At 34.6% G+C, this 20,769-nt stretch overlaps 1 protein-coding gene across 2 annotated transcripts in view; it reads left to right on the plus strand.

The window, feature by feature from the left end:
- Nucleotides 1-15,511, plus strand: part of LOC101507264 (uncharacterized) — a 56,942-nt gene extending 41,431 nt beyond the window's left edge. For both annotated transcript variants that reach the window (XM_027330411.2, XM_004514146.4), the window contains 2 exons: nt 14,183-15,000; nt 15,161-15,511. In XM_027330411.2, the coding sequence (XP_027186212.1) occupies nt 14,183-15,000; nt 15,161-15,194 (852 nt within the window). In that variant the 3' untranslated portion in view covers nt 15,195-15,511. The remainder of the gene's footprint in view (nt 1-14,182; nt 15,001-15,160) is intronic.
- Nucleotides 15,512-20,769: the final 5,258 nt, after the last annotated feature.

A 20,769-nucleotide genomic window follows, 5' to 3' on the forward strand; every position in this document is an offset into this window, starting at 1 on the left:
TGAGGAAGAGGATGGAAAATGTTGTTTTCTCTCCTTTGTCTTTCTTTCCCTTGTTTTTCCTTTCTTTCCTTTTCTTTCTTTCCTTTTTATATCCTTTTCTTTTCCTTTTCCTTCCTTCTAATTTCCTTTCTTTCTATTTCCTTTTCCTTCTTTTCTATCTCCTTTCTTTTTCCCTCCAAACAACCATATATATATATATATATATATATATATATATATAACTTAACAAATATCTAGATATTTATTAAAATTACCATTTCACCCATAACCTCTCCAAACCACTTTTTGTCAAAAATATCTACTACCGTCGCGACTCGAGATATTTTTAACAAAACTCCCCAGAATTAAATTCTTCCTAAAAGATTCACCACAGTTAATTAATTTATTCATCGACGAGTAATTCTAATCGGCATCAAAATATCTTTTTGGTCATATAAACTCCCAAAATATTAATAACTTTGGCTAAAAAGCCTCCGAGTTCAATACCAAAATACACTAAAATACATAAAGTATACTTTCAAATTATGGGTCTTACATTATGCTCATACACCTCAACAAAATGGGGTAGCCGAGCGCAAAAATCGACACCCTATTGAAATCACTCGTACTCTCCTTCTTCATGGTAATGTACCATCTCGCTTTTGGGGCGATGCTGGTTTAACGACCTGCTATCTTATCAATTGCATGCCTTCGTCTGCTCTTGATAACAAAGTCCCTCACTCGATCCTCTTCCCTGGTACCCCTCTTCACTCACTTCCTCCTCGGGTCTTCGGATCTACATGTTTTGTCCATATTCTCACTCCTAGTCTTGATAAACTTTCAGCTCAATCACTAAAATGTGTCTTTCTTGGTTATCATCGGTCCCAAAAAGGTTATCGTTGTTATTCTCTTAATCTTCTATGATATCTCATATCGGATGATGTCACATTTTTTGAGTCTGTTACATACTATGAGTCGCTTCTTCTTGATCCTTTGTCTGCAACTATTCCTCTGGACCTACCAAAGACCATTTCACCTTCTCTTGTACCACTAGAGCCTATTACGTGTGCACCACTTGAGACACCTTCGGTGGCCCCTCCCATTGTCCCACTTGAGACTCCTCTTGTTGATCCTCCACTGTACAACCTCTTCAGACATACCATCGTCGTGAACCACCATCGGTTGTACATGTCCCTACACATGTTCTTGATACCGAGGTCATTCCAGACACTCCTTCATCCTTCTCGTAACCCATCCCCTTATTAAATTGGCTTGAGTTATCATGGGAATTGGTTCCTTTACCGTTTGGAAAGTCTTTAGTAGGATGTCGTTGGCTTTATACGATGAAAGTTGGTGGTAAGATTGATCGTTTTAAAGCTCGTTTGGTGGCAAAAGGATACACTTAAGTTTTTGGCCTCGATTACAGTGATATTTTCTCCTCTGTGGCTAAGATGGCCTATGTTAGACTACTCCTCTATTACAGCTATCAGACATTGGTCTCTACATCAACTTGACATTAAAAATGCTTTTTTGCATGGTGACCTTGAAGAAGAAGTGTATATGGTGCAACCACCTGAGTTTGTTGCTCAATGGGAGTCCTCTACCATGGTTTGTCGACTTCAGAGGTCTCTCTATGGTCTTAAACAATCTCCTCAAGCTTGGTTTGGTAGATTTAGCACAGTAGTGTAACACTTTGGCATGATTCAAAGTGAAGCTGATCATTCTATTTTCTATCGCCACTTAACCCAAGGGTGCATTTACTTAATTGTCTATGTAGATGATGTTGTCATAATTGGTAGTGATCAACATGGCATACTCCAGTTGAAACAACATTTATCTGATCAGTTTCAAACTAAAGATCTTGAAAAGCTCCGCTACTTCTTGGGTATTGAGGTAGCCCAATCTAAGGACGACTTAATAATTTCACAAAGAAAATATGTCATGGATATTCTTGAAGAGACAGGTTTATTGAATGTCAAGTCGGTTAACACTCCTATGGATCCAAATGTCAAACTTCTACCTAATCATGGGGAGCCATTTTTAGATTCAGGGAGATACAGAAGATTGGTTGGTAAATTAAACTACCTCACAGTCACCCGTCCAGACATTTCTTTTGCAGTCAGTGTGGTAAGCCAATTCTTAAACTCGCGACTCGAGATATTTTTAACAAAACTCCCCAGAATTAAATTCTTCCTAAAAGATTCACCACAGTTAATTAATTTATTCATCGACGAGTAATTCTAATCGGCATCAAAATATCTTTTTGGTCATATAAACTCCCAAAATATTAATAACTTTGGCTAAAAAGCCTCCGAGTTCAATACCAAAATACACTAAAATACATAAAGTATACTTTCAAATTATGGGTCTTACATTATGCTCATACACCTCAACAAAATGGGGTAGCCGAGCGCAAAAATCGACACCCTATTGAAATCACTCGTACTCTCCTTCTTCATGGTAATGTACCATCTCGCTTTTGGGGCGATGCTGGTTTAACGACCTGCTATCTTATCAATTGCATGCCTTCGTCTGCTCTTGATAACAAAGTCCCTCACTCGATCCTCTTCCCTGGTACCCCTCTTCACTCACTTCCTCCTCGGGTCTTCGGATCTACATGTTTTGTCCATATTCTCACTCCTAGTCTTGATAAACTTTCAGCTCAATCACTAAAATGTGTCTTTCTTGGTTATCATCGGTCCCAAAAAGGTTATCGTTGTTATTCTCTTAATCTTCTATGATATCTCATATCGGATGATGTCACATTTTTTGAGTCTGTTACATACTATGAGTCGCTTCTTCTTGATCCTTTGTCTGCAACTATTCCTCTGGACCTACCAAAGACCATTTCACCTTCTCTTGTACCACTAGAGCCTATTACGTGTGCACCACTTGAGACACCTTCGGTGGCCCCTCCCATTGTCCCACTTGAGACTCCTCTTGTTGATCCTCCACTGTACAACCTCTTCAGACATACCATCGTCGTGAACCACCATCGGTTGTACATGTCCCTACACATGTTCTTGATACCGAGGTCATTCCAGACACTCCTTCATCCTTCTCGTAACCCATCCCCTTATTAAATTGGCTTGAGTTATCATGGGAATTGGTTCCTTTACCGTTTGGAAAGTCTTTAGTAGGATGTCGTTGGCTTTATACGATGAAAGTTGGTGGTAAGATTGATCGTTTTAAAGCTCGTTTGGTGGCAAAAGGATACACTTAAGTTTTTGGCCTCGATTACAGTGATATTTTCTCCTCTGTGGCTAAGATGGCCTATGTTAGACTACTCCTCTATTACAGCTATCAGACATTGGTCTCTACATCAACTTGACATTAAAAATGCTTTTTTGCATGGTGACCTTGAAGAAGAAGTGTATATGGTGCAACCACCTGAGTTTGTTGCTCAATGGGAGTCCTCTACCATGGTTTGTCGACTTCAGAGGTCTCTCTATGGTCTTAAACAATCTCCTCAAGCTTGGTTTGGTAGATTTAGCACAGTAGTGTAACACTTTGGCATGATTCAAAGTGAAGCTGATCATTCTATTTTCTATCGCCACTTAACCCAAGGGTGCATTTACTTAATTGTCTATGTAGATGATGTTGTCATAATTGGTAGTGATCAACATGGCATACTCCAGTTGAAACAACATTTATCTGATCAGTTTCAAACTAAAGATCTTGAAAAGCTCCGCTACTTCTTGGGTATTGAGGTAGCCCAATCTAAGGACGACTTAATAATTTCACAAAGAAAATATGTCATGGATATTCTTGAAGAGACAGGTTTATTGAATGTCAAGTCGGTTAACACTCCTATGGATCCAAATGTCAAACTTCTACCTAATCATGGGGAGCCATTTTTAGATTCAGGGAGATACAGAAGATTGGTTGGTAAATTAAACTACCTCACAGTCACCCGTCCAGACATTTCTTTTGCAGTCAGTGTGGTAAGCCAATTCTTAAACTCTCCTTGTCAAGAACATTGGGATGTTGTGATACGAATCTTGAAATAAATTAAAGGTACTCCGGGAAAATGTCTAATTTATGAAAACAGAGGACATACTCAAATAGTTGGTTATTTAGATGTCGATTGGGCAAGATCACCCATTGATAGGCGATCCACTTCTGGGTATTGTGTACTTGTTGGAGGGAACTTAATATCTTGGAAGAGTAAGAAACAAAGTCTAGTTGCAAGATCTAGCGTTGAAGTTGAATACAGGGCAATGGCATTAGTGACCTGTGAACTCATTTGGTTGAAACAGTTACTCAAAAAGCTTCAATTTGAAGAGGCAACACAAATGACATTAATTTGTGATAATCAAGCAGCATTGCACATTGCCTCTATTTCGGTTTTTCATGAGAGGACCAAGCATATTGAGATAGATTGTCACTTTGTAAGGGAGAAGATCAAATTAGGCGACATCTTCCAATGATCAAATGGCAGATGTATTCACTAAGTCCCTAAGAGGTCCTCGAATCAGTTATATATGTAACAAGCTTGGTGCATATGATTTATATGCTCTAGCTTGAGGGGGAGTGTTGAAAATATATTTATATTTATTACATATCATTTAAATAGGGATAATATCTCCCATATTTATTTTTTTATTCATTGCCTTGAGCCTATATAAAACAGACTCCGTTGTGTAGTTCAAACACACGGTTTCACCATATGTCTCTCTCATTTTCTTTTATTCAACAGGTAGGATGTTAATATTGTCACGAACCAAAAACTAAATGATGTGACCGGCGCACAAGTTATACTCATATCCTGGCAAGCCTATCAACTAACTTAATAATTAATCGACTAAACAGTTCTCAATAATCATTTCAAAAAAATATAACTTTTCTCGAAATTTCGACAGAGTATCCTCTATAACATCAACATTTCTAAATTTATAAAATTCATGTTTGAACTTTCAATTCAGTCATAATCCAACGAGCATAATCTAATATTCAATACATCTGTCAAAAGACTTTCTAGATTCAAAATAGCAGCAAATTACATAACGACTCAACATACTTTACAAAAAATAAAAAGGTCCTCGATCAAAGAGGTCTACCAAAATAATTAAGGATGAAATCGAGAAAAAATCAAAGGTTGTGTTCTATAATTTTTCAATAAATACTTTAATATAGAAGATAGGTAAAATAATAATTATAGCATTATAAAAATATATGACGATGATCGTCGTCTACTCACAACTATGGAGAATCGACTATGTTTGTTCTCCAACAACTCCTAGAGTAACCGGTAAGACCTCAACTGACAAATTTGAGTATAAAAAATATTCTCAATTCTTTAGAAAAATTATTCTAAATTTCAGCTAACTCTAGGAAATCATAAAAATCATTTAAATCTAATCTAAGCACAAAATAAGATTTTTAAACAAAACTACATTTCCTAGAGATTCATTATTAGCATAAGAGTTGTGCATTTACCTTAAAGAGTCTCAATAAACAACTTACAAGAAATGGGTACCCTTATCATTTTTTGACTCACTAACCCTAACCCCCAAAAATCATAACCAATATTATTTGTAGGAGTATGAGAAGTTATGCTCTTGGGGATTTTAAATTCCTTTTAAGGTTGAGGGTTTAAGTGTTGTAGAGTAAGAAGAAGCAAAGAGAAGGAAATAAGAAAAAAAAATGGGGGAGTGGTGGTGTTTGTCGAGAGAGAAGAAAAAGGAGAAGAAGTTGGGAATCAGATAGAAAAAGAGTGAGAATGGGTGGTTGGTTTTTTTATTTATTATTTATTATTATTATTATTATTATTATTATTATATTTAATTAAATATTTTTTATTTTTTTTATTTTTTGAAACGGGGCATGTCAATCTCATCTCGTTATAAAAATTTGTTCTCGAATTATTTGACTTTTTATTTATTTATTTATTTATTAAATACTACTGACCTTGGGTTTCAACATAAGTGTGGGTACTTAGCACATATGACTTCTTCGGATTCCCAAGTAGTTTCTTCACTGGATGGACCACAACAAAGAACTTTTATTGAAACGATATCTTTTAAGCGTAAATGTCTTACTTGGGGATCTAATATAGCTACTGGATGCTCAACGTATGATAAACTCTCATCTAACTGCACATGTTCATGATTAATCACATGAGAAGGGTCATAAAGATACTTTTGAAGCATCGAAATATGAAAGACCGAATGAACTCCTGAGAGATCTAGAGGAAGTGCCAAGTGATACGCTATTGGTCCGACCCTTTCTAAAATTTCAAATAGTCCAATGAACCTTGGACTTAGTTTCCCCTTTTTACCAAACCGCAAAACTCTTTTCATTGGTGAAACTTGTAGGAATACATGTTCTCCCACTGAAAACTCTAAGGGGTGACGCTTCTTATCAGAATAGGATTTTTGTCTACTTTGAGTTGTCACTAAGCGATCTCGAATCAATTAAACCTTTTCAATAGAATCTTGAATCAACTCTGGACCAACTAGTTTAGCTTCTCCAACTTCAAACCATCCTATCGGAGACCTACATCGTTTTTCGTACAAAGCCTCAAACGGAGCCATCTGAATACTAGATTGATAACTATTATTGTATGCAAATTCCATCAAGGACAAATGTTGATCCCAACTACCTCCAAGATTCATAAAACAAGCACGAAGAATATCCTCTAAGATTTGTATAGTCCTTTTCAGACTGACCATCAGTTTGAGGATGAAAAGACGTGCTAATCTTCAAACGAGTTCCTAATGAAGTTTGGAATGACTTCCAAAATTGAGCCTCACGGTCAGAAATATTAGACATCGGCACACCATGCAAAGAGACAATTTCATCTAAATAAAGTTTAACATATTGAGATGCATTATAAGTAGTCTTCACAACGAAGAAATGTGCAAATTTGGTCAACTGATCTATAATCACCCACATCGAGTCATAACCCTTTTGGGTTCGTGGTAATCTTGTGACAAAATCCATATCAACGACTTTCCACTTCCATTCAGGTATTTCAACAGGTTGAAGTAACCCTATAGGCTTTTGATGTTTAGCCTTTACTTGTTGACACACTAAGCACTTAGAGATAAAATCTGTTATGTCTCTCTTCATCCCTTCCAACCAATACAATTCTCTTAAGTCTTGATACATCTTATTAGAACCTGGGTGAATAGTATAAGAAGAATGATGATCCTCTTCTAAAATTTTCCTTCTTAAGCCACCAAAATTTGAAACACACAGTCGAGACTTCAACCTCAGCACATCATCAGAATCAACTGAAAAGTCTAAAATTTTACCATTATGAACATTATTTACCATATTCACCAAGTGTGAGTCTTGACCTTGAGCTTATTTGATATCATCAACTATGGTTGGATGAATTTTTACATAGGCTAAAAATTACCTCGAATGATCAAGTTCAAATTGAATTCCACTTTCAAAAATTTCTTGAAATTCTTTAACTATTGTCCTTTTTACTTCTGCTATATGAGCGAGACTACCCATAGAATTCCTACTCAAAGCATCTGCAACAACGTTTGTTTTCTCTGGGTGGTATAAGATTGTGCAATCATAATCTTTTAAGAATTATATCTATCTTTTTTGTCTTAAATTTAAATCTCGTTGTTGAAAGATATACTTAAGACTTTTATGATTGGTATCAATCTCACAAGTTTCACCATATAGATAGTGCCTCCAAATCTTATGAGCAAAAATCACTGCAGCATTTCTAAATCATATGTGGGATAGTTTGCCTTATGCCTCTTGAGTTGTCTAGATGCATTGACAATAACCTTACCTTGTTGCATAAGTACACAACCGAGACCAACTCTAGAAGCATCACAATAAACTGCATAACTTTAACCACCTTGGGGTAATGCAAAATAGGTGATGACGTTAAGTACTCCTTTGAAAGCTTTCCTCACATGTTTCAGTCCATTGGAGCTCAACTTTCTTCTGGGTCAACCTAGTCAATGAAGATGTGATTTTAAAGAAATCTTTCATATAACGTTGATATTAACCAGCCAAACCAATAAAACATCGAATCTCCTTTACTGTGGTAGGTATGGGTCAATTATGCACTGCTTACGCCTTACTTGGATCAACACTTATTCCATTCTTAAACACAACATGACCTAAAAATGCCACACTATCCAACCAAAATTGACATTTAGAGAATTTGGCATATAATTATTTATCTCTTAAGTTTTGCAAAACAAACCTCAATTGTCGCTCGTGTTCTTATTTACTCTTGGAATAAACAAAGATATTATCAATGAACACAAACACAGATTGATCCAAGAATGGTTTAAAAATGCGATCATCAAGTCCATAAGAGTTGTCAGGGTATTAGTAAGCCCAAATGACATAACCAGAAATTCATGATGTCCATAATGTGTGCGGAAAGCTGTCTTCGTTACATCATCCCTCTTAATCTTCAACTGGTGATACCGAGATCGTAAATCAATCTTAGAAAAACATTGAGCTCCTTGAAGTTGATCAAACAATTCAGCAATGTGTGGCGAATGGTATTTATTCTTTACAGTTACTTTATTCAACTGCCTATAATCTACACACAACCGCATTGATCTATCTTTCTTCTTTACAAATAATACTAGTGCTCCCCATAGAGAAGAACTTGGGCGAATAAAACCCTTATCAAGAAGATCATGAAGTTACTTCCTTAACTCCTTAAGTTCTACTAGGGTCATACGATAAGGAGGTATGGATATAGGATGAGTGTTAGGAACCAAGTCTATAGAGAACTCAATCTCCCTATTAGGTGGCAACCCATGAAGTTCTTCAGGAAAAACATCTGGAAATTCACATGCTATTGGAATTTTTTCCAATTTCTCCTCAGCCACTTGTGTATCCCTTACCAAGGCTAAGTACGCTTGACAACCTCTTCTCATTAACTTGCTAGCTCTCAAGGCTAAGATTTGGTTATGTGGTACCCAACAACGTGCTCCTTGAAACGAGAAGACTGATTGTCCCGATATCTCAAATTTCACCACTTTGTTATGACAATCCAAAGAGACATGATGAAAACCCAACCAATCCATACTCAAAATCACATCAAAATCTATTAAGTCAATTACTACTAAATCTACTGGAAACGCCTTGCCCTCAATAGTTATATCATAATAACGATACACCGACTTAGAAAGCAAATTTCCTCCAACAGGTGTAGCTACAACTAAAGCCTCTTCTAAAAGAAGATGAACATTTACCAAATCGAGTAGCAAACAACGAGGATACAAAAGAATGAGTAGCTCCAAGATCAAACAAAACATGAGCATCTCTCGAACAAATAGAAAGCACACCTATAACTAATGCATTGGATAATTATGCACTGCTTACGCCTTACTTGGATCAACACTTATTCCATTCTTAAACACAACATGACCTAAAAATGCCACACTATCCAACCAAAATTGACATTTAGAGAATTTGGCATATAATTATTTATCTCTTAAGTTTTGCAAAACAAACCTCAATTGTCGCTCGTGTTCTTATTTACTCTTGGAATAAACAAAGATATTATCAATGAACACAAACACAGATTGATCCAAGAATGGTTTAAAAATGCGATCATCAAGTCCATAAGAGTTGTCAGGGTATTAGTAAGCCCAAATGACATAACCAGAAATTCATGATGTCCATAATGTGTGCGGAAAGCTGTCTTCGTTACATCATCCCTCTTAATCTTCAACTGGTGATACCGAGATCGTAAATCAATCTTAGAAAAACATTGAGCTCCTTGAAGTTGATCAAACAATTCAGCAATGTGTGGCGAATGGTATTTATTCTTTACAGTTACTTTATTCAACTGCCTATAATCTACACACAACCGCATTGATCTATCTTTCTTCTTTACAAATAATACTAGTGCTCCCCATAGAGAAGAACTTGGGCGAATAAAACCCTTATCAAGAAGATCATGAAGTTACTTCCTTAACTCCTTAAGTTCTACTAGGGTCATACGATAAGGAGGTATGGATATAGGATGAGTGTTAGGAACCAAGTCTATAGAGAACTCAATCTCCCTATTAGGTGGCAACCCATGAAGTTCTTCAGGAAAAACATCTGGAAATTCACATGCTATTGGAATTTTTTCCAATTTCTCCTCAGCCACTTGTGTATCCCTTACCAAGGCTAAGTACGCTTGACAACCTCTTCTCATTAACTTGCTAGCTCTCAAGGCTAAGATTTGGTTATGTGGTACCCAACAACGTGCTCCTTGAAACGAGAAGACTGATTGTCCCGATATCTCAAATTTCACCACTTTGTTATGACAATCCAAAGAGACATGATGAAAACCCAACCAATCCATACTCAAAATCACATCAAAATCTATTAAGTCAATTACTACTAAATCTACTGGAAACGCCTTGCCCTCAATAGTTATATCATAATAACGATACACCGACTTAGAAAGCAAATTTCCTCCAACAGGTGTAGCTACAACTAAAGCCTCTTCTAAAAGAAGATGAACATTTACCAAATCGAGTAGCAAACAACGAGGATACAAAAGAATGAGTAGCTCCAAGATCAAACAAAACATGAGCATCTCTCGAACAAATAGAAAGCACACCTATAACTAATGCATTGGATGTCTCAACATCCTGACGAGTCAAAGCAAACACTCGAGCCTGACCACTTCCTGCTGGTATCTGACCTCTACCACCAAATCCTCTACCTCCTTGCTGAGATGTTCCTGAATCTCTGACAAAAGAATTTCCACTTTGTCGCATGGATGCATAATGAGCTTGAGAAGATGTCAAAGTGGTTGGTGTTAATGCATAACTAGTGGATGAATGTGTCGTATCTACAAGACAATCCCTCTTGATGTGACCTACTTGGCCAAATTGATCGCACACCTTATCATTACCATCTTTGGAACAATTTCCAAAGTGGAACCTACCACAAATAGAACATCGTGTAGCTGAAAAACTGAAATGTCTCTGAGGGAAAGTGGATTGGGATGTTGCTCCAGAATCTGAGCTATGACTCTACATTGTCCTGGAAGACTGCTTGCTATGACCACTTCTTTGAGACACGAGTCTTTGTTGCCCTTGATAACCAAACATAGATCCACCATTGTGATTCATATAGTTATTGTAAGATCCTTCAACCCTTTGTTGCTTCTGTGAATCTTGTCTATTACCTCATTTTTCCTTTTGTCGTTGCTCAATTTGAAGTGCAGAACTCAAAACCTCAACAAAAATAGAACAATTCGACCCAACCACATATCTAAATAAGTAATCCCTCAATCCTTTAATAAACTTCTTGACACCCATCTTCTCATTGATAGGGTAAGGAGCGTGTCTAGAGAGCTGTGTAAAACGAGCACTATACTCTAAAACTGTTTTACCCTCTGTTTCTTTCAATCGCTCGAACTCATGAGCTAATCGATCTCTAACAGTCTCCAGAAGAAAACGAGCCATGAACAACTTAGAGAACTCTCTCCATGCTAATGGAGGTGACCCAACTTGTTTACCGGATGACACTATATCAAACCAATCACGTGTCACGCCTATTAGCTGAAATGATGTCAATTTTACTGCTTTTACCTCAAAACAACTCAATGCTCCCCAAAGCCGCTCTAGACTATCAATGAATTGTATTGGGTCCTCAGTTGCAGTAGACCCAGAAAAAGGAAGGGGTTTAAGATTCATGAAGTTTGGTAAAGTAACCTCAATCCCCCTCGTTGTAGTCGTCATCTGATGCTCAACTTGTCTAACCTCTTGTTGCACAACCTATTGTAATCCCTACAGACCAGCACCAAACTCTTCCATAGCTGGATTTCCGCCCCTCCTCCTAGGTACCTTAACATTGTCATCCAAGCCACGTCCGCCAATATTAGCTTTACGCCTATTTTGAGTACAAACTGAAACACGACCTTGTTGACGAGCGCCTTGGGCTTGGGCAATTGACTAATCAGCAATTTCCCTTATAGTAGGAATCCCAGTCTTGGGTGGCATTCTAACCTAATCAAAGAACATTGATCAAAAATTGAACAAGACGACAAGAAAATGTGGAAAGATAGTGATAATGAATTTAAACACAGATTCAGACAACAGATGAGACTCTCATAAAGTGTTAATAGCCATTTTCAAGTAAGTTGTGCTCGGGCACACAATTTACTAACAAGAATTTATTATCACCCTATGTTTGCAGCTATTAGGACCTACGATCGAGCTCTGATAGCATCTTTGTCACGACCCAAAAACTAAACATCGTGACCGGCACACAAGCTATACTCATAGCCTGACAAGCCTACCAATTAACTTAAAATTAAACGACTAAATAGTTTTCAATAATCATTTCAACAAAATATAACTTTTATCAAAATTTCGATAGAGTATCATCTGTAACTTCAACGTTTCCAAATTTATAAAATTCATGTTTGAACTTTCAATTTAGTCATAATCCAAATAGGATAATCTAATATTTAATACATCTCCCAATATACTTTCTAGACTCAAAGTAGCTGCAAATTACATATAAAAAACCAATTAATAGCGAAGCGAAATCAAAATGAACAACCTTAAAATCGTCATAGAAAATCAAACAAGTAAAAATACAATTCTTGAGAACCAAGAGGCGGCTTCATCTCATTGATAGACCTTTCCTCCTAAAGGTGGTATTTTCCTTAGGGGTGGCTCCATCTAACAGATAGCCCTCTCCTCTCAATGCCGCAAAACATCATCACATCAATTAGGAAGCTTATGTTGATAGCCCTCTCCTCCTACGGATGACATCTCTCATAGGGGTGACTCCATCTAACGGGTGTACTCTCCCTAATCAAAATGATGTAACTAGGTGTACCTACCGTCGTTAACGATTTCATAATAATAACAACGATTTTCCAACACGTTAAATAAATTATTTCTCATTTCATCATAACACATAGAAAATATATTCAACTGTATAAAAATTTAATATTTAAATACTTTATAACTCATAAACAAATCAAAATATTAACATATTATATAACAAAGATCATGAAAATAATTAAAGATGAAATCGAGAAAAAATTAAAGGTTGTGTTCTCTAATTTTTCAATAAATACTTTAATATAGAAAACAAGTAAAATAATAATTATTGCATTATAAAAATATATGATGATGATCATCGTGTACTCACAACTATGGAGAATCGACTACGTTTATACTCCAACAACTCAGAGTAGTCGGCATGACCTCAACTGACAAATCTGAATATCAAAAATATTCTCAAGACTTTAGAAAAATTATTTTAAAGTTTAGCTAACTATTGGAAACCATAAAACTCATTTAAATCTACTCTAAGCACAAAATAAGATTTTTAAACAAAACTACATTTCCTAGAGATTCATTATTAGCATAAGAGTTGTGTATTTACATCAAAGAGCCTCAATAAACAACTTTCAAGAAGTGGGTACCCTTATCCTTCCTTGACTCACTAACCCTAGTCCCCAAAAATCATAACCAAGATTATTTGTTGAAGTATGAGAAGTTATGCTATTGGGGATGTTAAATTTCTTTTAAGAGTTGAGGGTTTAAGTGTTGTGGAGTGAGAAGAAGCAAGGAGAAGAAAAGAAGAAAAAAAAAACAAAAATAATAGGGGAGAGGTGGTATTTGCCGAGAAAGAGAAGAAAGTTGAAAAAAATGAGGGTGTGAGATAAAAAAAGAGTGAAAATAGATAATTAGTTTATTTTATTTATTATTTATTATTATTATTATTATTATTATTATTATTATTATTATTAATTATTGTATTGTTATTAATTTTTGAAACGAAGCGTGTCAAAAATTATTATTTTCAAAATAATGAGTCAAATCGCCAAATTGTGAAACTTATGGAGTCAAAAAATGCATTTTAGCATTGCTTGATATGACTGGTGGATTTACATCCACCTTATGCACTAGTGAGCAGTAGAACTGTGAAGTTTGACTTATACAGCTATTTTCTTGGGATCTATGCCTCTTAAGTTTAATTTATGTATGTTCTATACATTTAGATAAGTCAAATATACTTGACTTATTATAATTATGTATTCTTGAACGCTATTGTACTATTTCAAATAGCATATACTACCTCCCTCCTTCGATATAAAACTTTGAAAAATTTCTTGGTCACTTTTTATTTTAAATTTTAGATTTTATTAATTATTTCTTTACCAAAATACTCCTAATTAATTTACATCTTTTTAACTTCCCAAATCTTCTTTTGCTTCGTTATTGGCTTCTCTTTGTAGCTTATACCCAACCTGCAGCACTTGTCACTGGGCGAGAAAGAATTGAAGTTGATTTTGCAGGGAAGCCTCTTCAACAAATTAAAATTTCTTCATTTTCCGTGCTTTCATGTTGAATCAGATGCATTTCCATATGCATTTTTACAACATGTGCCCAATATAGACAAGCTTGTGGTGTTTAGTAGTTCGTTCAAGGAGATTTTCTGCTTCCAAAGACCTGATGTAGTCCATACAGAGTTCCTATCCCATCTTAAAGTATTAATATTTGAATTACTTGAGGATCTCAATTCCATTGGGTTAGAGCACTCTTGGGTTGAACCCTTAGTCAAGAATCTAGAAACATTGGAAATAACTAGATGTTCTCGTTTAAGGAACATAGCAGCATCCCCAGTATGTTTCTCCAATCTGATGCGTTTGATTTTGTATGACTGTCATGGATTGGTAAATTTGTTCACTTCCTCAACGGCCAAAACTTTGACTCGACTCAAAACAATGGAGATAATTAATTGTAAATCAGTACAAGAGATAGTGTCTCATGAGGGTGATGCATCACATGAGGATGAAAAGCTAATATTTGATGAGCTCCAGAGTTTGATTCTTAAAGATTTATACGAACTCAAGTGCTTTTATACAGGGAATTTTACTGTGTGTTTTCCATCCTTGGAGAAACTGTTTTTAATCAACTGCTTCAAGATGGAAACTTTCTGTCCAGGTACCATTAATGCAGACAAGTTGTCGGAAGTTACATTTCTGGAATTATCAGATGCTGACCCATTGGACATTGATCTCAACTCTACCATAAGGAAGAGATTTCTAAAAAGGTATCTGTTAGCTTTTTCTTTGAAAAGTTAAATATTACGGTATCTATGTTCATACCATATGCACCCCTTCTTCTAGTAACAAGGCTCTGATACCACGCTGGCCGGGAGCCTTCCATACCATGAAATATAGCCTACTTACATTCATTTATAATTTGACTAGGTGGAGTTCAACTCCAATAATTGATGAAGTATGACAAAGACAACTGATGAAGAGGAACGAAGTTGTCCAGTGTTGCTATTTTTTTATTTATTTTGATTTAATATCCAGTGTTACTATGTTGTGTTTTTGAAAAATAACTATGCTTGTGGGGTTTGAAGTTACTTAGTTGATTGTTCTATTTATTAGTGCAACAATGTGTGTGATTGATTATATATTAAGTTATTGACAGTCATGAAAAACAAAGACCTGTATCAGGGACTATATAATAGTGTTCTTGTATGTTATCTTTGTATATAATTACTCATGAACATTTGTCCGTATTGTTTGATATACGATAAATTTGTTTGTTTATTTTAAGTTTCAGTTCAACTCTTTATTTCATTTAAAAATATGCTAATGTTAAAATAGATTAATATGGACCTCTTGTTGTCAAGAAATATTTTGTCCATTTATTTCTGGTTTCAGTTCAACTCTTGATGTCTGCTTAAACATATGCTAATGTTTTTTATTTTTTTGCAGAAGAAGATATGCTAATGTTAAAATAGATTAGCATGTAACATATTTATACAATCTAATTACATGTTGAGCTGATTCTAGCTGAATAAATCTGCAAAATTGTTTTATATTTGATTTTGCAATTTATTATCTTAACCAGACACACGTAACACGGAACTGCATAATTAGTTGGTCAGTATGTTCACGGTCCTTTTGCAAACAATTTTTTTATGAAACTGCATAGCAGAGTTGTTAAAATATTAAATCAGTTGCCAGAATTATCATGGAAAATACTTTATTTAACAAAGACAGATAATCCATTGGAAGTATTTGACACCTAACTGCTCTTTAAGCCTTGAAGAAAGCAAAGCACAAAATCACATGAATGGTTATGGATGTGATAAAAGTGACGCATTTCATTTTCATCCCATACGAACTTTAGCTTGGTGCAGCACCATATCGTTGCAATAGCACAACAAACAAAGGTGGTTTCAATATCAATCTTCATCTAAATCTTTAAAACATGAAATAAATAGATCATCTTATTTATATGATGTTCAAAATCTATATTTCCATCAAATATGAGTTTTATTACTCACTCTAAGCGGTGAAGCTAACTTAATTTATATTAGTGGCCAAATAAATAAAAGAAAAATAAAATAAATTTTTAAAATTTATATATTAAATTTAATTAGCGAACAAATAATGTAAAATTTAATATATAATTTAAACAATTAAGCTATTTGTAAGAAATGTAAATTAAAACTCCGATATAAAAAAATAGTGTTCAATCATCCTCTAAGGAGACAAATTTATACATTATTGAATCTATAATAACTAATAATGTTTTTTTCTAATTTAAACAATTAAACTATTTGTAAGAAATTCATCACAATTTAATGAGCGATGTCTTCATATCATTTTTTGCTAAAAAAGTTTTATTTTATTATTTTTTTATAAGTCATAATATGTTTTATTTGAAGTTGCAGTAGAAACTAAAAATGTCAAAACAATACAATTAGATATATCAATAAAGTAATAGTTGTTAACAATGAAAAGAGGAAGAAAGAGGAAGAAGAGAAAACAACCACTCTAGGGTTTCATATCATATAATAAACCAAAACTGAAGTTAATAGGGTTACAATGAGTATATATAGAGGAAAATAGAAAATATCTAAAATACCCTTACTACTAATATATAATAATATTATCTAATATCTCCCCTCAAACTCACGATGCATTATCATGGAGCATCGAGAGTTTGTCAACTAAAAAACGGAAACGTTTAATGGAATGCATCTTTGTGAACAAATCAGCAATCTGTAAAGAAGAAGGGACAAATGGTAGAGTAATAGTTCCATGCTGAAGATGATGACGAGTAAAATGACAATCAATCTCAATGTGTTTGGTGCGTTCATGAAAGACCGAGTTGTGAGCAATTTGAATAGCACTCTTGTTATCATAGTGCATCGGAGTTGGCTTAGCAAGAGAGATACCCATATCAGACAAAAGCCAACGCAACCAAATTATTTCAGCGGTAGTGGATGCCATAGCACGATATTCAGCTTCTGTAGAAGAGCGAGAGACAATGTCTTGTTTCTTACTCTTCCAAGAAATAAAAGAGTCTCCAAGAAAGATACAAAACCATGTGGTGGATTTACGTATAATATTTTTTTTTATTTTAAAAAAAATAAATATTATAAATTGAAGTTTTTGTTGGTTTGTTTTTTGTTTTGAAATGTTTGTGGATTTTGGGTTAGGGAAAGGAATGGGACTAGTTGATGTGTGTGTGGATATCTCTTTCTATACACCTTCTATGGGACCTATATTTGTCACAAAAAGCATAGGAAAAGTATTTTGGGTTGAGGTGGGGATGTCTCCTTAAATACTTGTTTTGGAGAATGCTTTTTTAGTTTTGTAAAGAGTGATCCTCTTTTTCTCTGGATCTATGGTTACTTTATAAAAATTAATGATTAATTAAATTGATTTAATAAATGGATTATATCTTTATGTTTGATTATGTAAATTGAGAGAATCCTAATTTTGCATCATATATGACATAATAATCCACCTATGTTCAAATATAAATTGCATATCTGTATAATAGGAGGAAATAATATTTTAAAAATGTTTATTTTAATAAAAAAATTTACGAATAAAAATTAGTAATTTGGTGTTCTTTATGCTAGTTAATTTATTTTTGTGTGATGGGATTTATCATAAAATACATATAATTGTTAATACATTTTTAACGGTTTGATTGATGTTTTTAATGATAAAAAGTATATTAAAAAGGAGTGTGAATATTCAACTTTTTAGGTAATATAATAATAATAATAATTTTTTTAATTACAAATATTAATAATTTTTTAGCAATAATAATATAACTATATATATTCATACTATTAAATATGTAAATCATGAATGGAATATTTGATAAGATTTCTCAATGACATGTGATTTTAGAATCTATCCAGCTTACCTAAATTTTCAAAACCTAATAATAAATGATTTGATTTTAGAATTATTTTATTTGGTATATCTTAGTTAGTTAACTTTTCAAAAACAAATATACTAGCTAATTGAAGTTTTTCTAAAAATCATATTAATTTCAGGTGTTGTTTTGTAAATAAATAGTCTACAGTCTCTAGTCTCTGAAATAATTGATGAACCCTCAAAAATCTATTTTTTATTGTTAAAATTATACATTTAGCTATAATATTTCTTCATTTTATATAATTTATATTAATTTTGAAACATTCGATTTATAAATTTATGTACTTTTCACATTTTCAATTTTATATGTTCATCCTAATTCTGTCAATCTCATTGTGTGCTTTGCGATACATTATAATATTCATTCGTGAGTGATAGTTTGTTAAATCCAAAATACTAAAATAATTCATCCGTGTGTGTGGATTGGAATTGTTCAAATAATTATTTGACACGGTAAAAATATTAGATAATATTATTATATATTAGTAGTAAGGGTATTTTAGATATTTTCTATTTTCTTCTATATATACTCATTGTAACCCTATTAACTTCCGTTTTGGTTTATTATATGATATGAAACCCTAGAGTGGTTGTTTTCTCTTCTTCCTCTTTCTTCCTCTTTTCATTGTTAACATGGTATCAAAGAGCTTTGGTTGATTTTGGGATCTACCGTAGAGAAGAGAGAGACTATTTTGATAGGAAAGACAACCACCAAAAGAGAAAAGAGAAGAGTAACCCTATTCCCGATTTTGTTAAATCAGTCTCAGAAAAACATCGATTGCGCATTCGTTAACCGTTGGATCGGGCTGATTTTTGGACAGCAGGTTCGCAACATATAGGTCTTCGTCTTCAACGGTCGGATCGACGAAACGACGTCTGGAGAGGGAGAAATCGTGCTCGCACAGCACCAGGTTATTCTTAATTTATTTTCTCTCAGTGATTGTGTTTGTCGTATTTTTCTGTCATTATTTGTTATGGCTGGGGTTTAGGATGATTCTCTTCAAGCTGTTAGTGTTCACCTCAATGGACAAAATTACTCTTATTGGAGTTATGTGATGAAAAATTTTTTGATTGGAAAAGATATGTGGGGTTTTGTTGATGGAACTTCTGTTAAGCCTACAGATAAAAAGGATGAAACTCAATATGCAAAAGATCTGAAAACATGGAATGTTAGTAATTCAAAAATTATTACTTGGATTAATAATTCTGTTGAGTTGTCTATAGGAGTACAACTAGCAAAATATGATACTGCTAAAGAGATTTGGGATCACTTGAAACGTTTGTATGTTCAGTCTAACTTTGCAAAACGTTATCAGTTAGAAAGTGATATTAGAGCCCTTAAGCAGAGCAGTATGACCATTCAGGAATTCTATTCGGCAATGACTAATCTGTGGGATCAATTGGCTCTTATGGAATCACCTGAGTTGAAAGCTGTCAAAGCATACATTGATCAAAGAGAGGAGCAACGTCTGGTTTGGTTTCTAATGGCTCTTCGTGATGATTTTGAGGGCCTTCGTGGGGGTATTTTGCATCGTTCCCCCCTTCCTAATGTTGAATCAGTAGTTAGTGAATTGTTGGCAGAAGAAATCAGACTTAAGACTCATTCTGGTATGTTAAATAAGGAAATTCTCTCAGCTCCTCCATCTGTTTTTGTTGCTCCTGTTCAAAAAAAAACATCTCAAGGGAGAGTTGGGCTTGGTAATGATGAATGTGCATTCTGCAAAGAAAAAGGTCATTGGAAAGCACGTTGTCCGAAATTGGGGAGAACACATAAGAAGAATTTTAGGGGGCCATCGTCCAATGTTGTTGCTTCTGCTCCTCCTACCATTGACTCTAGTTCTGGTTCTGTATACTCATCTGAGAGTGCTTCCCAAATATCTGATATTGCAGAACAACTTCAAAGACTTCTTGCCACTCAATCACATGCCATGTCTGCCACCTCTTCTAAAGGTTTGAACTCCTCTGGTATGTCAGGTATATCTCCTTCCATATGGATTCTTGATTCTGGAGCATCTCATCATATGACATACGATGATAAATCTTTTGTGTCTGTGAAACCTGCATCGTCTGTGTCGGTTATGACTGCTGATGGCACTCCTATGCCTCTAGCAGGCATTGGTTCTGTCTCCACACCTAACTTGTCTCTTTCTAATGTTTATTATATTCCTAATCTTACTTTGAGTCTTGCTTCTGTTAGTCAAATATGTGATTTCGGTTATTCGGTTATGTTTTCTTCCACTTCTTGTTGTGTGCAGGATCCACATTCCGGGAGGCTGATTGGGACATGCCATAGACAGGGGAGACTTTACGTTTTGGATGACCTACGACTCCTAGATATTGCAGCCTCAACAACTACTGCTGACTTATTATCTAGTTTTCGCTTGAATTCATTATCTTCTAGTTTTTATTTATGGCATTCTCGCCTTGGACGTGTTTCTGCTTCTAGATTAAAATATTTGGCTTCTACTGGAGCCTTAGGAAAGTTAAAACCCTGTGAAATCTCAGATTGTTGTGGTTGTAAACTTGCTAAATTTCCAGCTTTACCGTTTAGTAAAAGTGTTTCTGTTTCATATGCGCCTTTTGATTTAGTTCACTCTGATGTTTGGGGTCCATCACCG

This window comes from Cicer arietinum, chromosome 3 (genome assembly GCF_000331145.2).
Source record: "Cicer arietinum cultivar CDC Frontier isolate Library 1 chromosome 3, Cicar.CDCFrontier_v2.0, whole genome shotgun sequence".
Lineage (NCBI taxonomy): Eukaryota > Viridiplantae > Streptophyta > Magnoliopsida > Fabales > Fabaceae > Cicer > Cicer arietinum.